General features: G+C 38.7%; 1 protein-coding gene across 1 annotated transcript in view; it reads left to right on the top strand.

Moving 5' to 3' along the window:
* LOC141510012 (uncharacterized) overlaps positions 1-14,262 on the top strand; it is a 62,190-nt gene that overhangs the window by 19,290 nt on the left and 28,638 nt on the right. Inside the window, 1 exon segment of the mRNA XM_074219953.1 lies at positions 2,964-2,967. Within this exon segment, the coding sequence (XP_074076054.1) occupies positions 2,964-2,967 (4 nt within the window).

Raw genomic sequence — 14,262 nt, 5'->3', positions numbered from 1 at the left:
TTACCTTTTAGCTCTGATCTCAAGTTTTCAAGTTGGGGAAGGCTTGTCCCAAGATTTCATCTCATCATCAGCCTTCCCTTAAAGACTGACTGAATAATCTAAGGGGACTGATTTCTGAATGAGGAAATGAAAATGTGAAGAGACCTTTAGCCCTAATTCAGTAATTGGTTGGTTATTAATATATGAGAACAATAATCATTTCTCTCCTATCAGAGAATTCATTCTGTAGGATAAACCTCATTGATACCATCACTATGGAAAATCTTCAGACTAACGTCTTCCCTTATTTCCCATCAGGGAATTCACATGAAATAGAAAACCTACTCCTGTGATGAATGTGGAAAAGGCTATGAGAACAAAGTTTATTAGGCATCAGAGGAACAAGTTCCACATGGATGCTGTTGGAAAGATATTCAGCCTAAGATCATCTCTTTTTATGAAGGATTCATCATGGAGTGAAAACATAAAACACTTGAGGTTCCACCTTCTCAGGAAGATGGAGGTCACTAGACATCAAACTGAGGAACAAGTTCCACATGGATGCTGCTGGAAAGACCTTCAGCCTAAGATCATCTCTTGACATCAAGGATTCATCATAGAGAGAAGACATAAAACACTTAATGAGGTCCCACCTTCTCTGGAAGATGGATTTCAGTAGACATCAAACTAATCACACTAAAGAGCAGTCTTTTAAAAGTCAGAATTCTGGGAAGGCCTTCACCCAAATCTTATAACTGTATATACATTGGAGACGACTTCCTGAGGTTAACATTTATGGATCTAATTAATGGGGAAAGGCCTGTCCCTGCAGCACAGACCTTATTAGATACCACATATCACATCCAAATCAAGAAATTCTAAGAATGGACTGGACTTTTTTTCTGAAATCATAAGGTTTCTCACAGTTCTCCTAAAATATTCCATGGTTCTCTAGGATGGGGCCTGCCACTGACTTGGTCATTTGATGACACTTCCTCCCACCATCATTATACAGACCTTTTGTGTTCACCCTCTAAACTGTCCTAAGTTGGTAATCTCCTTCATTGCTCCAAAATTACTTTTGAGGTCTTACTGCAGGGTTGGTTGGAAGGAAATTGGTGAAAACCCAGTCAGTGCTTCACCTTGCCATCTTGGCTCTAAAAGTCCTCATGCCCATTTTTTGGACAGGATCTATTCCTTTGATATCTCATTTTCTTGAAAATGTCTCTTATCTTTCCCATTTTATTTTTTTTTTCTTCAATTTTTCTTCATTGCTCATTTAAGAAATCTCTCCTTGGTCTTCTGTGGAATTCAGTTGGGTATATCTTCTCCCTCATTTTTACCCTTCCCTTTCCTTCTTTCCTCTGTTATTTGTAAACTCCCATTAGACCACCATTTTGCTTTCTATCTCTTCTTTTTCTTTGAAATAACATCTGTTGCTGCTTCCTGTAGAATACTTTTCTAGAATTGATAATTTTTCAGGTATGCTATCTACCAATTCTAATCCCTTCAATAATCACTTCTACTTCCTGTTCATAAGCGATGTTATTAGAGCATATATTTTAGAGTCTGATGGTTTTCCTTCCTTTTTCAATTTGAGTCTAAAATTTGAAATAAGACTGTCAACCAGTTCCAGATTTTAGCTGATTGTATACAGCCTTCCTCTCTGATTTTTTCCCCTGGAAGATAGACTTTGGTCTCTTTGGCTTCAGTGGGTAGAAGACAGACTTGTTACTGTGCTGTTGAATGGTTTGCCTTGGATTCAAACTTGTCTTGACTATACAATGGATAAATTTTGCTGAACATAAAACTTATGGATCTAAATATTAATGTTAGCCCTCTTGCTCTACTATCATTAGATTTCCTATTATAAGAGAACTCATTAATTCCAAATTTCAAACTGTGTATGAACCCCTAAAAATGTCAGCTTTTTCCCCTTGAAATCCCAATGTTTCTCATTCCTCTTCAATAATAATAATAGTAATAATAATTCCCATATTGTCATTTCTTCAGCTATTCACCAGTTAATGGGTTCTCAACTGTGTTTCTTTGATGGCACAAAAAGGTCTGGTTATAAATATAACTGACTGCTTAGTCTGAAGTGTTAGCTGGGTAAAATACTTTCTGTGTAGAATAATTTGAAAAATATATTCAGTTGGACTGTCAATTGATTGGCAGCAATTTTCAGATTTTGTTTCAAATCCACTTTGTCAAAACAATAGGTTTTGTTTTAAATCTGTAATACTGCTTTTATGTTTCAGATTTTTCTTTGTGATTTTTTTTTAGGTTTTTGCAAGGCAAATGGGGTTAAGTGGCTTACCCAAGGCCAAGACCACACAGCTAGGTAATTATTAAGTGTCTGAGGACAGATTGGAACTCAGTTACCCCTGACTCCAGGGCCGGTGCTCTGTCTACTGCAAAACCTAGCTGCCCCTTTTCATTGTGATTTTGCAAGGTATTTATGAGAAATGTTAATTTTAATTTAAAAAATCATTTGTTAGAATGATGCAATTGTCTTCTTAGGAAGTCAGTTCCTCTCTTTTTTTAAAATTAATTAATTTCTTTTTTATTTTTGCCAAGTGCATGCAAAGATAATTTTCAATATTCATCCTTTTGTAAGCTTTTGGGCTCCGAATTTGCCTACCATCTTCCCTTCCCTGTGGCAGTGAGCAATCTGATATAGGTTGTATATGTACAGTCATGATTAAAATATTTCCTTATTGATGATGATCTTTGTCCTTCTTTCTTGAAGAAGACTATGACATTAGGGAGGTGAGGCCATGACAAACACATGAACTGTATTTGAGTCGGGGCGGGGGGCTGTGCTAAGTCACCAACCTCACTTTCTTCCCCAGAGCCATCTGAATTCAAAGACCAGATATGGATCTAGGTGACTGGAGATGTCCTTGGATGATGGGCAATCAGGGTTAAGTCACTTGCCCAAAGTCATGTACCTTAGTACGTGTTAAATGTCTTGAGGTCAGATTGGTACTCCCATTCTCCTAATTCAGTGCTGTCACCCCTGTGTAATAAGAACTAAGGGGTGGGGGACAGGAGAACATGCAAAAGAAATTTAAAAAAACATAATATGCTTTCCTTTTCATTCATACTTTTTTATGTTAATCTGTATGGATGGCATTGTCTATAACAGACTCGGGATTGTCCTTTATCACTGAACACCTGGGAAAAAATGGGGCCACCCTAGGTTATCATCACCCAATGTAGCTGTTAATGTATACAGTGGTTCTGCCTCCTTCACTCAATCTCAGTGCATGCAGGTCTTTCCAGACTTTTCAAAAGTCTGACCACTCCTAGAAATCCACTCCTCTTTTCAACTGGATGCTGTGATTTGAAGAATCAAGCTGGTAGAGAATGTGGTTCTAAACTCTAAAAAATGCTAAATAACTGCATATATTTTGTGTTAAAAATAATAATAATAATAATAATAACTTACTGTTTGGAAAAGAAAAAAAAATCTCAGTTCTACTCTGGGAAGTTCTTTGGAAATGAACCAAATGCTTTGGGAACCTTCTCTTCAGGCAAGGTCATAAAATCTGATCTGAAGTAGCTCAAAAAAACAACATAGCTCAAGATGCTCACACTTAGAGATTCCACCCCAGGTCTTTGCATGAATTTTTGTGCAGAACCTGAGAGAGTATTCCAAAGTTATATTGGTGTAATCAGCACCGACACATTGCAACTTGTCTCTAATGTTATTTTGGTCCTCCACAAAGGACAACCACCAATTTTTCTAAGGCTTTTCTCCTACAATATTGTCTCATGGTAACAGCCAAAATAAAACCTGGAAATGTGGGTGGAATCCATTTCCATTAAGCTTATTGCAAATACTCTTTATTGAATTATGTAATATTGAATCGGACTTATGCTCCAGGCACAGTGTGTCTTAATATCAATGCCATTTCAGATGGAAACAAAGCTTTCTTCAGTCTGAATTGTCTCTTTTGACAAAGAAAAGTAACTAGGAAAAGGAATCCAGTCCCACAAGCCCATGGTTAATGGAGATGACCTTCCATCCTAGCAGTGAGGCCACAAGGTCTCTTGGTGGTGAGAGACGTCTCCATTGTCCTGTACCAGAGACATCTGCTGTTTTGGATTGTTACTGACTGGGCTACTTGCTTCATCTTTTCCTTTACTTTAATGTGATCATTACATTTGGATAATACTTACTGCAAATGGTTCTCCAGGTTCTACTCATTTCTCTCCTCATCAGTTCATGTAAGTTGAAAGGGAGCAAACTAGATAAGAAAATAAAAGAAGCAAGTGGATGCAGTGACTCAGAACTGGATATAAACTCACGAAAATCAACATGCAGGGGAAGAATTTCCCCTTTGAAAAAGACATCGGGGGAAAACTAGAAAGTGGGTTTGGTAGAAATTGGGTTTAAACTCCCAGGGTTGAACTGATAGCTCAAAGTGGGATACTGATAACTGATTATTGTTCACCTGTTTCAATCATATTCAATTCTTAATGTCCCCTTTTGGAGTTTTCTTGGCAATGACTCCAGAATAGTTTGCCATATTCTTCTGTTTCTCATTTTACAAGTGAGGAAATTGAGGCAAAATGGGGGTGTGTCTGAGACTAAAAATGAGCTCAGGAATATGAACTTTTTTTCTTTAGAGCCTCCATTTTCTTCCCTGCATCACCTAACCTCTGGAAAGCCACCAAATGGGATGGCTAGCTTGCACAGTGGATAGAGCACTAGCTCTAGAGTCAAGTGGAACTGAGTTCATATCTGGCCTCAGACACTTAATAATTACCTAGTTGTGTGACCTTAGGGAATTCTCTTAACCCTTATGCCTTGCAAAAATCCCAAAATGAACAAAATAAAGAATCCTCATGTTTTTATCTTGTCCACATTTTTTCACTATGAGGAAAATATCTTGATATTTTTTCTCTTTAGTGACCATAGGAAATGTTTTATCCCCACAAAATGCAGCATTGCTATAGCTTCTCAAAAACCCTTTTTTGAAAATTTTATTTGTTTAGAGCTATGGGGTTAAGTGACTTACCAAGGTCACACAGCTAGGAAATTATTAAGTGTCTGAGGTCAAATTTGAATTCAGATCCTCCTGAATCCAGGGCCAGTGCTCTATCCGCTGTACCACCTTGCTGCCCCTCACAAGCTCTTCCTGAAATTTCCTTAATCTAACATTTCTTACAGTTCTTTGTTTTCCTCCAGTAATCTTCATATCTTTCTGAGTGAACACATCACTTTCCTTCTAAAGAGATTAGCATTCCACAGAAGAATATTTCTCCATTTTATTTCAACTCTAAATATCCATTGCTTTTTCCAATACACCCTTGGACTTTTCAAGATTATAGTTCCCTGTGCTGGCTCTGATTCTTATAAAGGGTACAACCTGTGGGCAATTTCCTCTCTTTGCTTCAGTTTCCTGTACATTGATGAGCATTGACCTGGATCAATTCTGAAGCCTGCCTCAACTCTAAGTTGTCTGCATGTGGATGTTTTAGGAGGTGGTGTCATTCAAGGATGTGGCTGTGGACTTCACCCCAGAGGAGTGTGGACAATGCTCAGAAGCAGCTGCACAAGGACATCATGCTGGAGAATGCTCAGAACTGGCTTTTCCTGGGTAACACCATTCCCCAGGTAACTGGGAATCTTCCATTAAAAGGAGTGTCCTCAACGCTCTCCCTAGATGGAGGTTTGGGCCATTGATCACCTCTCAGCCCTGACCCACCTCTCAACACTGTCCACCTCTCAGCTCTTTCCTACCTCTCAGCACTTTCCACCTCTCAGCACCATCCAACTCTCAGCACTGACCCACCCCTCAGCACTGTCCACCCCTCAGCACTGTCTACGTCTCAGCTCTGAACAACCTCTCAGCACTGTCCACCTCTCAGCACAGTCCACCTGTCAGCACTGTCCATCTCTCAGCCCTGACCCACCCCTCAGCACTGTCCACCCCTCAGCACTGTCAACCTGTGGATGCTCTCTGGGGAGCTGATGTGTCATTGTTCTCATACTTTTTAGTATGATGATTTCAACCATATTATGAAATACTGTCATTTGGAGGATGAAGGAACCTTGAGGTCAATTACAACACTGATGAAAAATTCATAAAAATGAAAAGGCTATAAGACCGGATCAAGCTGGTGCATAATATTCTGTTTGCATGCAAGTGTTCATCAGATTCAGAAGGATGGTTTCTTTCTGTGTGTGTGTTTGTGTGTGTGTGTGTGTGTGTGTGTGTGTTTGTTTGTGTTTTTGTTTTTCTTCCCCTGGATGACTATAATATTTTCCTTAGCCAAACTAATGCAGTTGTCCGAACTCTCTGGACTGCTGCTTCCATCAGTGTTGATCATCTCATAATGTTCTTGATGTGTACATTGTTCTCTTGACTCTCTTCCTTTCTCTCAGCATCAGATCCTGCAAGTCATTCCATGCTTCTCTAGAGTTTGACCATTTATGGTTTCTTATAGAACAAAAGCATCCCATAGTATTCATGTACCATAACTTAATTAGCCATTCCCCCATCACTGGGCATCCCCTCAATTTCCAATTCTTTGGCTCTACAAAAAGAGCTGCTATGCATATTTTGGAACATGTAGGACTTTTCCCTGATTTATAATTTCAAAGAAACTATTTCATAGAGAACTCTCACATGGCAAGCACACATGGGGAGATCAGAAGAAGGGATACCGAGACAACCTGAATGTCTTCATGAAGAACTTTAAACTTGATTGAACAGCATGGGAAACTGATACAGGACTTCCCAGCATGGCATGGCAGCATCATCAGTGAGGGGGCTGCACTCTATGAGGAGGGCAGAATTGAAGCAGCTCAAAGGAAATGTGACATCAGTAAGTTTACAGTACCCACCCCAGGTGTTCACATGAACTATTTGTGCCCAATCTGTGGTAGAGCATTCAGAGCTCATATTGATCTTATCAGTCACTGTAGGTCACAATGTAAGTTGTCTCAAACATAGGGATGTCATTGGGGTTTTCTTCAATAGAGAACGACAAGTGGGGCGGGTAGGTAGTGCAGTGGATAGAGCACTGAGCCTGGAGTCAGGAGTACCTGAGTCCATATCTGGTCTCAGACACTTAATAATTACCTAGCTGTGTGGCCTTGGGCAAGGCACTTAACCTCATTGCTGTGCCAAAAGCCAAAAAAAAAATAGAGAATGACAAGAACCAACCAACATGCATATTGTTTAATTTTCTTAAACCTTCCCCCTGCCCCCCTCCCCAAGCAAAGGACAATCTAATGATTATTGTACATATACATTTGCGTCCAATGTGCTCTCATTTCTTTTCTCTTCTTTGGTTTTTAAAATCCTTTCTGAGCTTTTCCAAGGGGTTTTGGATTTGAGTCCATTCCACAAATTCCTTTGAGGCTTCACAAGAAGTCAATTTGTCATTGCTTTTCTCTTCTGAGATAGCATTTTATTGACTCTAACTGAATAGTACCTTTCTTTCACTGGCACTCTTCTTGTTTATTTTTTGTTCATTTAGATTAAGCACTATCCAATCCTGTACCAAAGGCATAGCCCAAGCTTTATGTGCTGGGATCAGGATCGAGTCCTTGGCTCATTGTGTGCCAAAGTGTTGCCAATGACTCCCAGGCATTGCTAATGCAGAGTTTTGTTTCCTCCTTTATGCCTAGGCTTTGCCTCTGTAGATCTTCATTCCCAATCCAGTCCCATCTGCACAGTCCCCAGGGCCCAGACTTTATCTTCTCATCTAGTATAGGAACCTCACTGCTGTCTTCCTGCACCACTAAGTTACTGAGCAGGGACCTGAACTGTGCTGTGACTAAGAGCCTCCCATTGCCTTTCCAGCAGACCTGCCTTCCCTGGGACATGTTTTCCCTTTCCTCAGAAGAGACAGATATTTATGGAAGACTCTCCATTATCTCTTGACTTGAGAAGGTGTTTTGCCCTTTTTCAGGTGAAATCTGAATCTAAATATATCTTTTAAAAAGAATTTTGTAAGATAGCACCAAACGACCTCTTTTATATTAGTGTCATTGACGCTATGTATTAGTGATATCATTGTAGATTATAGAATATATAAATATGGCTGTTATATAGAATTATATTGCATTAAACTTGGAGCTTTTTATGGCAGTACAAGCACCCCTCACTCCTGTGAATCATCACCATTGCTACCCTTTGGCATTTCTTTTTGATCACCATTTACTTAACTCCTAGGATATTGCTTACCAAATCAACAGAAAGTTGACATCCCAGGAAAACCTCTATTGAGGTGGCAAGTGGAATCCGTTTTTTACCTGCAGAAACCCTGATATGGAATTAATGACTCAAAAGGATATGGAAAATGATGACTGATGAACCTGTGTTCAGCCAAACAGTGTTTCCCTATTTCTCTTCTCTATCAATCATGGACATGTACTGCCTCACTCTATTTTCAGTGCTCTCTCAAAGGCATGAAAGTTGCATTAACCCAAGGAGAAGTACTGATTCTGAGAAAGATCTTGGACCCAATCAATGAGAGACCCCAAAATCCTTAATAAATAACAAAGACTTGGAGAGCCTTAGAGTCTTTTTTCTTGCTTACTGGATTGGAATTTTGGAAAACAATCACCTCTTTTATTCGACTGTACTATTTTGTTTTCACAAGTACTATTTTCAAGTATTAATTGAAATAAGGAGGAGTTAAGGCTGTCTCTTTATACATTGTTCAAAAAGAAAAAAATCTTAATCTTGTTCTAATAAAAACAAAACAAAATAAAAACACAAATCTGAAGTAACCAGGACAAAATTTTCATTAATAAAGTATTAATAAATTGGGTCATTCTAAAAGGATGAGCGAAGGTGGGAACATCAGTGTTATGTTGGTGTGTTGGCCTTCAATTATTTATCCTCAAGTGATCCTCTTAGAAAAATATTTCCTATTGTAACTTTATGGGGCCAGATGTTTTTATTGGTTATTTCTAGTGTATAAGGGAATAACTATTAAGATGATCTATTACTCTAACATGTTCCCAGAATAATGCTTTCTCTTTCTAAATTAAAATAAATCATTTAAAAATAAAAATTTCACTAGCAGCAATCTGGAAATTCTGAAGAATATCAATTACATATACTATTGGCCTGAGTAGAACAGCACATGAGAAAATGTTATATATCTCCTTGTAAATACTTTTAGTCCTCATATCTCCCAGTCATGATTCGCTGGCTACTGCTGAGCAGAGACAGATTGACATATCCTCCCCCTGGCATGGAACTAGATTCCAGAGCCAGTTGTTCTGAAAAGATGGAGTGCTGAGCTGTGATGTAGGCAAGCAGAAGTGAACACCTGCCCAGTAAGTATTGTAGCAGCAGGGAACATAAGCCTTGGCCATGGACCCTTGCAGGAGAGTAGACTCTGGTTTTGTTTCCAGAGAAGCAGAGTGAGCTGAAGTTTCCAGCCAGAGCTTCTGCCGTGATAGCATGATTGGAGGCCCTAGTCACGGCTCAGAGGTAGAGAAGAATGTACAAGATTCATACCACAGAGAGAGCTCAGAAAGCAGCAATGAGAACAATTTAGAGCCTGAGAAGTAATTTCCTACACCTTGGGAGAGAATCTGACTTTAATAACAGTATAAAATTAATCTTAATAAGTAAACAAAAGAGAAGGAATCTGACTAAAGGTAGACCATTTGGGAGAGTTCTGGGTTCGTATTCTGAAGAAGTTTGCAACTTTTTTTTCATATTTCTGCAAGGCAAATGGGGTTAAGTGGCTTGCCCAAGGCCACACAGCTAGGTAATTATTAAATGTCTGAGACTGGATTTAAACCCAGGTACTCCTGACTCCAGAGCTGGTGCTTTATGCACTGTGCCGGCCCCAGTTTGTAATGTTTTAAACAATCAGTTTCAGCTTCAATGTCAAATACTCTGAATTTCTGAAAGAAATATAGAAGAGCATAAAAAGGACTTTAGGACTTTAATTATGAAATGAGAGATGGAGAAAATAAACCTATGAAAAGAAAGTCAAAAAAATGAAGAGATTCTAAAAGTTAAGAAAACATCTGCTTTTAAAGTAAAATTGGCAAGGGTGAAGTTAATGATATTAAGACACAAGTAATAATAAAACAAAGTCAATAGATTAGAGTGCTTCTATTCATCCAAGTATTATGAGAAAGACCCATCCATACCGTCTGTCAGTTAGAATTCTTTCTAAGAATGGTATCATTTTGAACAGTCCATGTGGGCTGGTGGACAAACTGTGGAAATGACCCTGTATTAGATCTAGATTGAGAAAAGGACTTGCAGATATTAATCCTGGACCCCAAGAGCATGAAGATTTCCATGCTTCCTATTCCTAGGACAACAATGTGTGAAGCATGGGCTGAACAAATCCTCCACTTTGTCATTGTCATTGATATTCTGACTTTGTCATCTCACACTGACTTCTAGCTGATGTAACCTCTATCAATTCCACAGTCTTTGCAGAAACCCAGATTGTTGACACAGGGTCACACAGTCCTGAACACAAGCACAACTCAAGAAAAATCTCTTGGCATCCTTCCCTTCTTCTCTAGTCCACTCTGCTGAGAATACCTGAACAGAGAAAGAGAAAAGAGCAAATATGTTTATCACTGAGACATGGGAACTCAGGTGCAATTGCCAAGTCCCAAAGAGAGATGGTCTCAGAGCACCCATTGACTTGGTTCATTCTGATTCCATTTGGGGTGGGAGGGGAAGGTGTGAAGCATCCTTAAAATAAATATGCCTATAGCAATGATTAAGCACTATGCAATCCTTATAAGTGGCCCCTGATTCTCCCTCATTTCCCTTGTCTTGGGCAAGGGTTTGAATCATTTCCCTTTTGTCTTTGCAGGTGAAGGGAAAGACAGAGGAATTCCGATTTTGTAGAGGAAATCCACATTTGCCTGCAGAACAGTTTCACCTTAGGTGTTTTTCACAACCCTAGTATGACTGACTAGGTCTGGTTTTCAGTGTACCCCTACTTTTCTCTTGCTGTTATTTATCTATTTGTTAAAAATTTCAGAAATGTCTCTTTTGTTCTTGCATTTTTTCCTCATTTTGATGCTGAACCTTCTTCAGTCTGTGGAGCATAAAGAATCTCCTCTCTGCTTCCACAAAAGAAATTTGGGTCCCACCCATGATAGAGATGGGGACCTTATTGTAGGAGGATTTTTCCTTTTAATTATATATGATACGACCCTGGTACATCTTTGGAAGTGTTTCTTCACTCATACTGAGTATTCTCTGAATGACTTTCAGTAAGCTTTGGTTTTATTGTCTTTTTAAGAAATAATTTTTTGGGGGGGAAAGAGGCTGACTAGAAAGTTACTTTTAACACATTTCTGTGAACAAAGTAGAATTTATCCATTTTTTGGCTTTTCCTTTAATGTCTCAATAATTCTGTTTAAAATCCTATATAAGAAGCAACTTCTTGGGGGCAGATAGGATAGAGCACTGGCCCTGAAGTCAGGAGTACCTGAGTTCACATCCAGCCTCAGATACTTAACAATTACCTAGCTGTGTGGCCTTGGGCAAGCCACTTAACCCCATTGCCTTGCAAAAACCTTTAAAAAAAAAAAGAAGCAACTTCTCCAATAAGCCACCCCTAGAAACACACTCTGAACTTCAGAGTACTCAAACACTTTTCTTTCCTATTTTTATTAATATATTCATATATATATCCATTTATATATTCATATATATCCATGTATGTAAATATCTCTCTTTCTCACTCATGCTTCTATTATCAGGGTTAAGGACAAAAATTGTTTGATATAATTAGTTTGGTAGATTGAATTTGTTCTCAATATTTTATGTTTTTAAAATTTTTGTTTTTCACATTAAATTTAAAAAACAGTTTTCTCCTAATCTACCTGGATCAGCTTTGTGAATTACTTTATATATTTTATTGAAGCTGATCCTCATAGCTTTTCTTGGCAGAAATGTTATTATACCCCATTTTACAGAGATGAGGAAACTGAGGCAGAAAACTTTTGCAAAATATTCTTTATTTCATTAAACTAATGTCTGAGATGATATTTTAATTCTAGCTTTGTGTTTAAGTTCAAAAATGAATCCTCTGTGCCACTTAGCTTCCCCAGTCTCTGCTGATCATTCATTTTTTTCAAATTTATTCTCATCTAGTTGTAAATTTACAAGTCATTTTTATATTTGATTTGTCCACCTTCTTTATAATTAGCTTTAATGAAAGTTTCTAAAGGTGGTTTCTTTCCCTATTCTGGTAAATCCTCCTCTCAGTTCTTAAAATGATCTTCCTAACTCCTATTTATGTCACCTACTCTTCAGATGAATTCCTATACCTCCTTCTTAAGTCCAAGATCAAAAAATGAAATGCTTCATCTGCATTGAAAAGCCCATCACTACTCATCAGGTTACTGTCTTTATAGTCTTCTTATACCTTAATCACTTTTATAGATGCTAGGACCCCAGCTCCCCCAGTCCACATGATATTCCTCATATAAGACTTTCCATTTCCCTAGTCCTCTCTTTTCACTGATTGCTTCACATTCTCAGAAAGCTCTCCCTTCTCCTTCCAATGTTTTGAATTCACTGAGTTTCTTCCTGCCCCACCTAAAATCTAACCTTCAGAAAGAAATTCTGTTAATCAGCTTAATGTTAGTGGTATTCTTAAGGTACTATTTTATAGTAATATTTCACTTATTCTTGGCTGAGGGTGGGGGTTGCATCCCCAGAAACCTAGACCAGGGTTGTTTTTTTATTCATTTATTTATTTATTCATTCTTATTTTGTACAAATAATGCTTTTTAATATATTAAAATATACTTGTTTAAGAGTAAACTTAATACCCCCTCCCCCCAAGAAAATATAGACCTGCATGAGCAATAAAGTAAAGAGGAGAGAAAAATAAAAATAATAATAATAATAATAATAGTAGGTATGGCCAGGTGGCGCAGTAAATGGAGCACCAGCCTTGGAGCCAGGAGCACCCGAGCCCAAATCCGGCCCCAGACACCCAACAATCACCTAGCCGTGTGACCCCATGCAAGCCACCCCCACCCCATTGCCCTACAAAAATAAAAAATAATACCCAAAATAAAATAAAATAGTAATGATAATAGTAGGGGTGTCTGGGTGGCAGACAGATCACTGGCCCTTGAGCCAGGAGCACCTGGGTACAAATCCAGCCTCAGACACCCAACAATCATTTAGTTGTGCAGCCCCAGGCAGGCCACCCAGTCCCATTTGCCCTGCAACACACCCCAGAAATTAATAACAAAAAATAAATAAATAATAAATAATAATAATAAATGTGCTTCCGTCTGTATGCCAACACCACCAGCTCTGTTGTGGGTGGATCACATTCTTTAGGATAAGTCCATCACAAAAGTTACTTCCATATTTTTCCTCCTTTGCCATTGCTGATTGCAACTCCTTCCATTCATACTTCTCTACTACCATGAACTATATTTTCTCTCTCCTTTCACTCTGTCTCTGCTGTAGGGTTGTTGCTCAGCAGACAGAACCCTAGCCCTGGGGCCAAGAGGCCCCAAACCACATATGACCCCTTGCCCAGCATCCACCTGGCCCTATGGTCCCGGACAGGCCATCCAATCCTAGCCCCTTGAGAGAAGTAAAAAAAGAAAATGTGTTATATCAACCACTTTCACCCCATAGTCCATCCTATCCTCCATCACTCACATCCCCCACTTCCCCCATCCCCCTTCTCTCCTTCTCTCCTTCTTACTACAGATGTCTATACATTGAGTGTATATGCTGTTTCCTCTCCTAGCCACCCCTGATGAGAGTGAAGATTTCCTCATTCCCCCTTGCCTCTCCCCTTCCATATCATAGCAATAGCTCATTGTAATAAATAAAAATCTTATTATATGAAATATCCTAGCCTATTCCTCCTTTCTTTTTTCTTTTTCCCATTACATTTCCCTTTTTTCTATTGACTCCATTTTTATAACACAATATATCTTCAAATTAAGTTTTCTCCTATGCTACATCTGTAAAAGCTCCTTCTACCTGCTCTCTTAAATTAGAAGGTTCATATGAGTATTATCAGTATCATTTTTCTATACAGGAATACATGCAGTTCATCATCATTAAGTCCCTCATATTTTCCTCTTCTCCTCCACTCTCTATGCTTCACCTGAGTCTTGTATTTGAAGGTCAAACCTTCTGTTCAGCTCTGGCCATTCCAACAGGAATATTTGAAATTCCCCTGGTTCGTTGAAAATCCATCTTTTTCCCCTGGAAGAGGACATTCACTTTTGCTGGGTAGTTGATTCTCGGTTGCATTCTAAGCTCTTTTGCCTTC

This window comes from Macrotis lagotis, chromosome 1 (assembly GCF_037893015.1).
Source record: "Macrotis lagotis isolate mMagLag1 chromosome 1, bilby.v1.9.chrom.fasta, whole genome shotgun sequence".
Lineage (NCBI taxonomy): Eukaryota > Metazoa > Chordata > Mammalia > Peramelemorphia > Peramelidae > Macrotis > Macrotis lagotis.
The sequence above is the reverse complement of the archived record's forward strand: the minus strand, read 5'-3'. Positions and strand labels throughout refer to the sequence as shown.